The sequence below is a fragment of the Camelina sativa genome, chromosome 12, assembly GCF_000633955.1.
Source record: "Camelina sativa cultivar DH55 chromosome 12, Cs, whole genome shotgun sequence".
In the NCBI taxonomy this organism is placed as follows: Eukaryota; Viridiplantae; Streptophyta; class Magnoliopsida; order Brassicales; family Brassicaceae; genus Camelina; species Camelina sativa.
Window position 1 is genome coordinate 9013384 of NC_025696.1, and position 10420 is coordinate 9023803.

Below are 10420 nucleotides of genomic sequence, written 5' to 3' on the forward strand. Positions count from 1 at the left end.
CAGAGGGATATATGTTCATCATCACAATAGTGTTGGGTTTAATTACTAAGCTAAATACAGTTTGCGCCAAAGAATTCTTTAATGGATCAGGAAAAGAAAATAAGGCTAAAAGTGCTAGCAGAAAATAGGGATACGATTGTTATTATAAATACCTTTAATGTTTTTAAGTACATTGTAAGGTCACGGATGAGTCCTTCTTTGCCATCACCTCTGAAACGAGGCTCTGATACTATGGGGCGGTCATAACTTGCAAGCCTTTCTTTTGTGATACCATTGGCCTTTAGTGTTTGCCAGTAAGCATCGATCCTAAAGTCAGATTTCACATAGTTTAAGAGAGCCTGTGGCAGAAGAATAAAACTCATCAGAGATTCTCCAGGTATATATAATCATGGGAAAAATTGCTGGTCTTTACAACAGCAAACTAAACAGATCTCACATCTCTGATTTACCAATCTCTAGATGTGAGTAGCTTACATCTCTGATTTACCAATCTATAGATGTGAGTATCTTACTTCATTATGAAGCATATTTCATCATATTTATATGTACCTCGCAAATTATCACATCATCTGCGCTACTGTTGTTGTGCAGCTTTTGGTGCCACTCTTCCATCATGCCGGATTTGCAGTGGTTATTTCTCTAACGAAAGATAATAAAGACAAGTAGAGGTTAAAGACGAAAAAAACAACTACTCTAACAAGACTAGGAAAAGTTTTAGCTGCAGTGTTGAACTCTATACCTGAATAACAAGGATTTCGTCACGGATTCTCTGCCCAACATCACCTTGACCTCCACGACCCACAAGTGCCATAGTTAGTCTCACAATTTCTCTCTTTATGGGTTGCTGCAAATATATTTTTTCCATCAAATTGGTGAATCTTTCTAGCGCTTCACTAATTTCCCTGCATAGAAAGACTTGACGCATAAAAAGTCTGATAAAGGAAGAAGACATATGATCAATTAAAGTAGCCAATGAAACAATAGCTCTACCGAGGTTTCACGTTATAGTTCTTATTCCAGGTGAGATGTCTGGTGGCCATGAACCTCATCCACACCATTATACCAATACAACCACCTTCTCCTTCATCCTTACAACGCTCGGTCAACTCTGTTGCGATGTTGAACCTGCCAAGCTATGCATATCAGAAACTTCACTAACATCTAAGAAGGAAAATTAGGTTTCAGATACTTTGACTTACCTGTGCATCAATGATCTCTCAGCCTCTTTCTCTCGCTCAGATATTTCATCAAGCAACCATTTGAGAATATACTTTCCATCCACGTCAAGCTGATCAGGAGAATAAATATGTCTTAAAAGTGAAAATAGTGATAACAACATCCCAATATTATCATTCCACTGACGGTGTGATGCCTTTAACTCACCTTACCCCTGGTACTGGCTGTTGATTTCAGGTTTACAACGAAGTTGGCTCCATTATTGTTTACCCAGTAGCCTCCAGACCATATCACAAATTGGATACCAACAAAACCGACTTGTTTTAAATTTATATCAATAAACTTTTCCAATGCGAGAAAGATGAGAAGCGTTAGTAGATAAAAGTAATAGTAGAAGTACTTTAAAACAAAAGACGGCAATCGCCGTAAAAAAATATTCAATGCATGTTTTACCTGATAAGAGTGTTCTCTGTTCGACAAATCGGTAAAATGTGTTTGACATGCTCCATGAACAAGTTTTGATTTCTCAGGTAACACATCAGGTGGTGGAATCTATTTAGAGTTAGAAAAATCAGTCCTTTATTGAGAAGATTGTGATAAGACATATATACAGAAGCAAGAACATCGTACCAACCACTCTCCTGCAGAAGACTTGGCGACTCCCCAATGGAGAACTGTTGGACCAGCCATGTTTGTGGCAACCCATAAGCGACAATCTCCCTTAACATCTCTCTGGAGAACCTAACAAAATTACATAAACCAGAAATTATCTAGCAGTTACTAAAAACTACCAATAATGGATTGACTGTATAAACAAGTGGTATTACAAACCGTGATCTCGTAGTTTCTGACATGAAAGATTTTCTGTGAAACTACATTTTCTTGGCCGATAGATCTCTTGGAGAGTTCGGCAAGGACTGAACTTTGCTCACTTCCATTTCTGTTGATTGGTTCGGCATACTTCTGTAACCATTTCTGAACATCATGCTTCCGCCGATATGATTGGTTCATTGATTGATGTGGCTCACTGGTTACTTCTTTCTCCACTGGTACTGTAGAGTTAGCGTGCAGGTCGTCCAAAGATATTCCTCTAGCGAGCTCCGCTTGGAGCTCTCTTATTGCGTTGTCATAGTCTATCTGAAATGAAATACATGCAAGAAACAGCACCGACTTTACAACTCATAAACACAGAGATGAGTAATTTAGAGCAGGAGCTACACCGCAAAGCAAGTAAAGAATTACTTATTAAAAAGATCAGCGTATTTACTAAATGGACCAATTTTACCTGTTGTTCACGTGCAGAGCTTTGGGGACGGCCCTTCCGGTCCCATATCTTATGTGCTCTTCTTTCTATCAGACTATTTGGAATCCGATGATGAGCATGCAGATCATTCCAAGGAATCTCAACCCGGAAGTTTCCATTATGTTGTTTCAACCTGAAATTTCCATTAGGCATCAAGGTAGAGACGTGAATTGCACCCCGTTCATCCCTCAGAAGACACGAGTATCAAGTACGACTCAATTATAGAAAAGAACGAATTACGCACCATCTGTTATGGCTACCATCTTTCAACACAAATTCAATCGCACGTACCCTTGGATCCCGCAACTCAAGGATCACTACATAAGCATTCCCACTCTGCAGTAGAGAGAAGAAACACTTTGCTGAAAATAATTGACTTCTAGATAAACCTTGTAGATAAACAAGAAATGTAAGAGTTATGTAGACCTTCACAAATGGAGTCTGCAACGCTCCTTGCTTTGAGGAATGTTCAGATGGGATAAACCAGTTGCTGTAGATAACATAAGTCAAAACATACATATAGCTAAAGTAGGAAATTCTGTCTTAAAGATCATTCATTACTCACTTATTCCCTTGGTAAATACAACCCCAATGGAGAATCCATGTGCGAATGCAGTTCTGAATGTGAAACTCAGCTCTTACACTGTTCCCATTCGGTAAACCAGTGACAGTGATCTAAATTGATACGAAGATTAAGTCCAAAATCTGAAATTATAAAATCCAGCAGGACAGCAGAAAGAACAGACCTGAAGCTCCATCCCTTCTATTAGCTGGAATTTTTGGACTTTAGAGGTTGCCATGACAGCTATTCATAAAAAGAGTTCACAAGTTAGCCTCAACTAGAAATCTAGAAATATGAATGATCGCCGATAGTTTCAAACAATAAAACTTGAATTTCCAGGTGATGGACAAAAGTTCATTACTGTCATCTTGAAACAGCATCAGGGTAACAACAACACAATTTATAAAGAATTTCTATTGAGTATTGACATGCCTTCTTCATGCATAACACATCAAAGAGCAAAACTAATTGTCCGACCAGTTTTTTTCCTCACGTTTACCTTTTTCTTTCACCTTTGGCTCTCTTCACGAAGTTGAGCTGTTTATATGCGTTAAACGTAACAAGTCTACACTAGCTCTTCAGGAAATTACGCGACTAGTTTCCTGCATCAAAATATATTTTGTCAACAGTATCAATTACACAGGTATAAAAGAACTTGAGAAAAGCAAAGACTCAGTTCCATTATAAATCGAGGGATTCTATTCACTTGGCTCTCAAATGACCACACAAAGGTGCCAAAAAGTGCCGTGTGGGTGTAGATTTGAAACAGGGGAGATAAAAAGGGACATTAACAGCTATGCTTCAAAGTTCCAGAATCATAAAAGAACTTACCCTGAAAGAGACTTACAGGAATCCTATTCTCTTCTGCTTTGATGAAGAAAGACATCTGTAAAGGTAAAGAAGACAACATACCAAATAATAATAACTCACATCCTCTTCCCCAAATTATAGAAAAGACAGAGAATGAAGAGAGCCGAGAAAAAGAAGTCTTAAGAGTAACCAATGGCTTTGACACCAATATGTGTTCCACTGAGACAAAGTTCAAAGCCACTACATATCCATAATTCAGTGTGTGATTTGGAAGTCACAGATAATACAAACAAAGGTTAAACTTCAAGAACTTTCTCATAGCAACAGTAGTATCCCATATGTCATCGGGCCGAGAATTTACATATAGGCTAAATTGATGGCTGTAGATGGAGCTCAACATATAACAAGTGCTGAGTTTACAAAGTGAAAAAAACTCAAAATCTAGTACAAAGGAAAGCATATTCCCTGCTGAGAACTTGCATCTCACTGTGTGAGCAGCTTAGAATCACATGCCACTATCTTAACCCGGCTCACATTCTCTTGACGATCTTCACTCTTGAACATCGCGTCCTGTAATATGAAGGTCCAGACGTTGTCACAGAACCTGTAAGTGTGCAGGTGCCCCTGTACGAGAAATAATAAATAAGAGAGATTATCTGATTGTTTCATCTGCCAAAGTTTTCTTCAGGATATTCAGAAATGAGAAAAAAGGGTTTTCCGAGTAAAGAATAAGTTAAATTCTTGGTTTTGCACAATAGAGTGTACAACTAGCAAAACTCATAGCAACAGGACGAAAGATATTTAATGTCAATCATCAGAAACAGTAGGCAGAAATGTACATAAGACTGTCTAGATCGGTGAAAAAAACACCAAAATCAATTTTTCAGTCAGCTTCGAGAAGAACACAGAATGAAAACTGAAACTACAAAGGATATCATGAGAAAGAGCTATTTTCAAGAACAGATGTTCGTTGGTAGGCAGTCAATAAGCTCCTAATTATGAGCCAGATAACTGAATTCATACAGCTTAATCTCAAGATGAACTATATCATTTGAGGGTCAGCTTCAACGTATCATTAACTTTATCACACCCATAGAAACTCTAAACTTAAAGAGTATTCATGAAGTTGCTAGTATCTCTCGATGTGAGCTCTTACTTACAAGTCAAATAATCAAAAGTTGAAACTTTTAGATTTAAGAAATCATATATGGGAAGCTTCAACCTATGATTCATATATGACATCGAATGAAACTACAAACTTGACTGAATTCATGACAGTGTTACTATTTCATAAGCTGTATGCACTACTTATCAGGCAGATAAATATACTGCTTAATTTCAAACTCTTGAGAAATTATATGAGGCCAGCTTCAACCATATTAGTCATATGACTCCAAAGACACTCTTAACGATGACAGAACTAGAGCAAGAGAGATTAGAATTATAAATCGTCTTCTACCCAATTCAGGAATAGAAACTGGTTATTATCATCTACCCATACCGTTGACTGTTATTCACAATTTCACAAAAAAGGATTAAAAAGTGCAACAGATTTAAAAATCACCTTAATCGACACCTTGGTCTTCACTTGACTCTCCAGAGCTTCAGTCATAGACTACAAGCATACAGATATCAAAATAGGGAGAAAAGAAAAAGAAAAAAAAAAAAACAGAGAAACGAATCAAGACGCCAAGATCAGTCAAATAAAGTTAATTGAAAACCTTGTCAAATTGAACAAGGACTTGGATTGCTAGCTCAGGGCTCAGCGTACCGCTCTGAACCATCTCGTCCAAAGTCTCCGTCAGACACATCCCGATCGTCGATCTCCTATACAGCTCAAACGTCGCCATTTTTTTCTACTTCCCAACGATCTGCCGATTCAAAATTTGGGCAACCAATTTCGAAATCAAATTGGCAACTAAAAAAATAATAAATCCGGAATCTGAAACTTTCGATTTCAACAAAAAAAAAAAGGTGCTAGGTTGAATCTCAGACCTCAATCGGAGACGAAGAGATAATTCGCCGGTTTACCGATCGCCGGCGACGTTAGAAGAGAGATTTGACGGTTAACGCAGGAGCTTCCGTTGCTCGATTTCCAAGGATTTTTGTCTCTTGGGCGGAGAAAAAAATTAGGGGCTTTTATACCCTAGATTTTGCAGGCGACTATATATATAGGCAGTGATAGATCGGTGATCTCAAATTACGTTTTTACCCTTACGGTCTGTACTAAAGTTAAATCTGACTGTGAGATTAGAAAGTAAGCCCAACACTAAAGCCCATTTAATCATACTTTCGTATTAATAGCAAGTATACTACCACAACCGCGTACATATATACTATAAAAACAATATTTTGTTCATTTTCCTATTAACAATAACATTATCAAATAATAGATTTTTTCTTAAGATTGTATTATAGTAATATTGTATCAAACAAAATAATCAAAAAAATAGTAACTATGTATAAAAATATTATGTATAATTCCACATATCAAAGTTTAAAGAAATATAAATAGAAGATATATATATATATATATATATATAAATATAGCTAACAAAAATAAAAAAATATGAAAATTTAACCAAAGACATTTTATCTTGAAAGATAAACAAATTAGTGGGAGAATGAAATTAAATGTAGGAGTTACATTTGAGTTAAATGTAGAATTGCACAAGACATTAAATGTGAGTTAATTAGAAATAAAATTTTAATTTGTTATTTTTTTGTACAAAAAGAATACTAAGTGGTCCAATAAAATTTTAAACTTACACATGATTTGGTTTTTTGTTGATATAAACTCATACATATTCAAATTCATATTATTTTGTAAGTGACAAACTAAATTAGTTTTCTTATAACATCATATGAACTTCAATCTAAATATTTTTAAAATCCAAGGAAAACTTCTATCTTTTTGGTTTCTTTTTCTAAATTTTCACTCATCAATTTAAATTCTAGTATTAGATTTCATACAAATAGTTTCATCTTTAGAGGGTTTAATCAGATAGTATATTTTAAAAATTATATTATTTTTCTATATTTCACTTCATTTAAATTTGAGTGCTAGAAAAGAATAGAGAATTAGACATAGAACTTTTCAATCTCATGACCTTGTGGGATGAATATAGTAGAAAAATATTAAAAATGATTACTTATAAGATATAATCTAAAATAAACAATAGAGTAAACAATAGAGATAAACCTTTTAAAACATCAAAAACAATGTATATTTAAATTTTTTATGGGTTGAAAAATGTATATATATATATCTTACAAACTCCAAAGATATAATTTAGAATTAAGCTTTTACAATGATATTTGAATTGATTTTTCAACCCATACAACAACAACAAAAAAAACAAAACAACAACAACAACAACAAATTTGAGATATAGTTGAAGAGAATGAGAGAATGATAGAATGAGAGAATGAAATAATGAAAGAATGAGAAAATGAATATTTATAGGAATAGAAGTGATGTAAAATTATATTTAGGAAAATGGGAGTTACAATTCTAATTTATTATGTGTTTTAATACAATTAAGTGGAGAAATATAGTTAATGTCATGAATAAATATTTTTTATTTGTGGTTTAAAATAAATAATTTTCTTAATTGCATTGCTAAGTGAGGAGAGAGTGAAACCTTACTTAAATTATCTTGTCTTAAAAGAACATAAGGCAACTTTTGTTTAGTGAGAGTTTGATGAATCTAAAGGAGGTGCTTCGAGACGGATATAGTCGTACATGAGACCATTGAAGGCTCCAGTGGTAGTCATGGTTTGTGTCAAGAACAAAGTATTGTCTCCTTCGATAAGCTTCTCACTTGGTACATCCACATTATAAAGCCTATAGATTCCACGTATCCCATGTCTTGTAATCGCGTTGTCGTGTCCGATTACACCCGTTGTGAACATAGGGGTGCTCTGATCACTGTCATCCTCATTCATCCTCACCTGTAACTCTGCTATATTTGCCATTGCTAGCGAGATCCGGATTTTGTATGTGCTGTTGTTCTGTACCTTCTCTAGTTTAAATTTGATTTGCCATGTCGTCTTATCGTATGTGTCATCGTCCAGTTTCCTATTGTACCATAATTAAAAAGATTTGTGAGGTTCCTTTGTTTTACTCTTCTTCTTAGAATATGTGAAACGGGTTCAAATATGTGTTACCTGGTAACTTGTGCAAAGAACCAATCTTTTTTGTAATCACTGACGCCAATGGTGAACACCAAATCTTCCTTAGGATATAGTTCTGTGTATCTTTCCCATAGCCCGTATTGCCTAAACCTGGTTTAGTATTAAAAAATCGCAGCCTTAATGTTAAATAACGATTCAAACCACTAATGTAATGATATCTTTGATTATGCGTTACCTATCAGGATGACCAATATAAAGTTTGTTGATGTATTTGGGATTTGGGTCTGGAACAAAGAACTCAGCTGCAGACCGGTCAGGTATCCCTATTTCCCACACCGTTGGCCCATCTCGAGGTGGTTCATACACGATATTGCCAACGTCAATGCCGCAGCCTGGTTTTTGGGTGCAGAGTGTTGCTAATGCTAAATATTTACATGTACTTTTTTGACACAGTAATATATAATCTTGATTACAATGTAAGTTTTAAGAAAAAATTAACCTGCAGTAATGATAATTGACTGTTCGTATTGATAGTCTCCAATAAATCCTGTCACATAAGCATTGAGATTATATTCGCCTTCTCGGATATTATTTATTGCAAAATAACCATCTGCATCAGCTTCTGTCCAGAATTGATAGCCCTAAATAAAATTGATGCAAGCATGAGTTCATTACTTAATAGATATTGTTGTATGGTCCTCCAAGAATATAGTGTTCAGGCTCACCTTAGATTCTAACTGCCAGGATCCAACCTCTCCTGGTGGAGCTAAACCTACGAAAGCACCATTTGCCGGTAAAAGTTCATCACTAAGGAATCTGCAGGAATTCAAAAACATGAGTAAAAAAAAGTGAGTGATTGATGATGAAATGAAGAAAAGCAGAGTAAATGATGTGGAATGTGAGGCTTACTTGTCGCATACTAGTAATCTACCGCTAATGGAACCGCGCTTATCGGACAATGGAAAGTCTTCTGAAGCAGGGAAATCGTAAGGCCAGCTTTGAACTTCAGTTAACATCTATATACACACACCACTTCCTACAAGGTTAGATATGTTTTTAATATGAACAAAGTAGAATGTTACTTTGGTTAATGGATGAACCTGGTTTTTTGCGTCTTGCCATAGAGAAAGAGGATCAGAGGTTTTGTCAGGCAAGCAATTAAGGTAAGTAAAAACAGGACCAAACACTTTCTTCCATGACTCCCCTGCTTTCAACTTCAACACCATCTCCTCACCCGCGTAGTGAGCACTCAAAAACATCTGTGTTTACATAATCATTAGCAAGAACACAACATTATAGATTGTTTCCATAATCTTTAGAAGGAAGAACGAAAAAAAACAAAAAACACATACAGCGAGACTGATGGGACCAACATGAGAGGTAAGGTTTTGTTTGGACAAGCCACCTGATCTGAATTCGTTACTAGGAATGATTTGCCAGCAACCCAAATTGAGGTTATCTGAGATCCATCCATGCACTTTAAGATCTTTGTTCTCGCATGAATACTCGTACTTGTCATCAACCTCTCCTTTAAACTCTTCTTCAACAGGGTGAACAAGAAGAACAGCTTCAGGAAAATCCAAGGTTCTTCCTCTTTTACCCAATCTATCTTCTGGGAGTGGCATTTTCCTCTGCCTGTTATCAGCAATCGCCATATATTTAAACCTGCAGAAAACGTTTCCACATAAGTATGTATACTAATATAAGTTCTTTTTTAAAGGGAAAGATTCATTTTGAACATTACTTACTTGTCTTTACGAAGCTTGTAGACAATCCTTATCTGAGGCAAGTTAACAGCCGGCCATTCGGGTAGATGCTCAAAAATTGCATATGAGTAGAATCCAGTTACATTTTTACGCATTATGTACCTGAATGATACAATATCCAAATCAAACTCTCTGTCACTCTCACACATATATATGCATGTTGTATATTATACCTCATATCGACATTAATGGGAGCAATACTGTCTTGGAGAGAAATATCCCATTTCCTTGAGAAGGAAACCTCAACCAGTTCCTCATTTTCCACTACCACTTCAAAACTTGTGCCTTTGGTCCTGCCTCAACCAAAGTATATAAATATTATAGAAAGACCTGACTTGATTTGTTTTGTTATATGCTCGCTAGATCGATGCATACTTACCGCTCAAATTTGCCTGTGGTTCCAGTTGCTCCTTCTTCGCTCCACACAAGGTCCCAATACCTAGTTTGGTTTACAACATATGAAGTTTGTATAACTAATAATAGACTGATCCATGCATATATGCATATAACGTATCTACAAAGTACAAACATTCAATTTACTACCCTCGATCGTAATCTTTGTTGCGAATTTCTAGTACATTGTCGACGCCTTGGTAAGAGATTCCGGTGACACAACCATCTGGTTTTGATATAGTCACTTGGACTATACCATTTCCAATCACCACC

The 10420-nt window shown here is 35.8% G+C and overlaps 3 protein-coding genes across 5 annotated transcripts in view; all 3 read right to left on the reverse strand.

The window, feature by feature from the left end:
- Positions 1-3780, reverse strand: part of LOC104731009 (alpha-glucan water dikinase 2) — a 9647-nt gene extending 5867 nt beyond the window's left edge. The window contains exons 1-15 of the mRNA XM_010450263.2: positions 3541-3780; positions 3226-3284; positions 3045-3154; positions 2906-2969; positions 2724-2815; positions 2462-2612; positions 2008-2313; positions 1807-1917; positions 1630-1728; positions 1384-1518; positions 1200-1288; positions 991-1125; positions 740-902; positions 550-639; positions 153-338 (exon numbers count right to left, since the gene is read on the reverse strand). Of these exons, the coding sequence (XP_010448565.1) occupies positions 153-338; positions 550-639; positions 740-902; positions 991-1125; positions 1200-1288; positions 1384-1518; positions 1630-1728; positions 1807-1917; positions 2008-2313; positions 2462-2612; positions 2724-2815; positions 2906-2969; positions 3045-3154; positions 3226-3279 (1785 nt within the window). The 5' untranslated portion in view covers positions 3280-3284; positions 3541-3780. The remainder of the gene's footprint in view (positions 1-152; positions 339-549; positions 640-739; positions 903-990; positions 1126-1199; positions 1289-1383; positions 1519-1629; positions 1729-1806; positions 1918-2007; positions 2314-2461; positions 2613-2723; positions 2816-2905; positions 2970-3044; positions 3155-3225; positions 3285-3540) is intronic.
- On the reverse strand, positions 4079-6002 carry LOC104731010 (transcription initiation factor IIA subunit 2). Its single transcript, XM_010450264.2, has 4 exons — positions 5847-6002; positions 5573-5722; positions 5416-5466; positions 4079-4475 (listed from the first exon to the last, which is right to left on the reverse strand). The coding sequence occupies exons 2-4, from the start codon at positions 5699-5701 to the stop codon at positions 4335-4337; spliced, it is 321 nt and encodes a 106-aa protein (XP_010448566.1). The 5' UTR covers positions 5702-5722; positions 5847-6002; the 3' UTR covers positions 4079-4334.
- The window catches only part of LOC104733323 (rhamnogalacturonate lyase-like), a 7981-nt gene continuing 5043 nt past the window's right edge, over positions 7483-10420 (reverse strand). The window contains exons 1-12 of one of the 3 annotated variants that reach the window (XM_010452907.2): positions 10298-10413; positions 10134-10193; positions 9928-10047; positions 9737-9856; positions 9341-9653; positions 9089-9247; positions 8898-9004; positions 8714-8804; positions 8488-8629; positions 8224-8380; positions 8022-8138; positions 7483-7932 (exon numbers count right to left, since the gene is read on the reverse strand). In XM_010452907.2, coding sequence (XP_010451209.2) covers positions 7542-7932; positions 8022-8138; positions 8224-8380; positions 8488-8629; positions 8714-8804; positions 8898-9004; positions 9089-9247; positions 9341-9653; positions 9737-9856; positions 9928-9932 — 1602 coding nt within the window. In that variant the 5' untranslated portion in view covers positions 9933-10047; positions 10134-10193; positions 10298-10413 and the 3' untranslated portion in view covers positions 7483-7541. Of the gene's footprint in view, positions 7933-8021; positions 8139-8223; positions 8381-8487; positions 8630-8713; positions 8805-8897; positions 9005-9088; positions 9248-9340; positions 9654-9736; positions 9857-9927; positions 10048-10133; positions 10194-10297; positions 10414-10420 lie in introns of those variants that run through there. The other 2 variants (XM_019234255.1, XM_019234254.1) reach the window with 2 other exon arrangements.

What these genes read in the sequence shown, in the direction of transcription:
- LOC104731010 (XM_010450264.2), bottom strand. Translation starts at nt 5,701, where the DNA reads ATGGCGACGTTTGAGCTGTATAGGAGATCGACGATCGGGATGTGTCTG. An exon ending in TCCTTGTTCAATTTGACAAG is followed by an intron (nt 5,467 to 5,572) that starts GTTTTCAATTAA and finishes GTATGCTTGTAG; the next exon opens with TCTATGACTGAAGCTCTGGA. An exon ending in AGACCAAGGTGTCGATTAAG is followed by an intron (nt 4,476 to 5,415) that starts GTGATTTTTAAA and finishes TTTCTCGTACAG; the next exon opens with GGGCACCTGCACACTTACAG.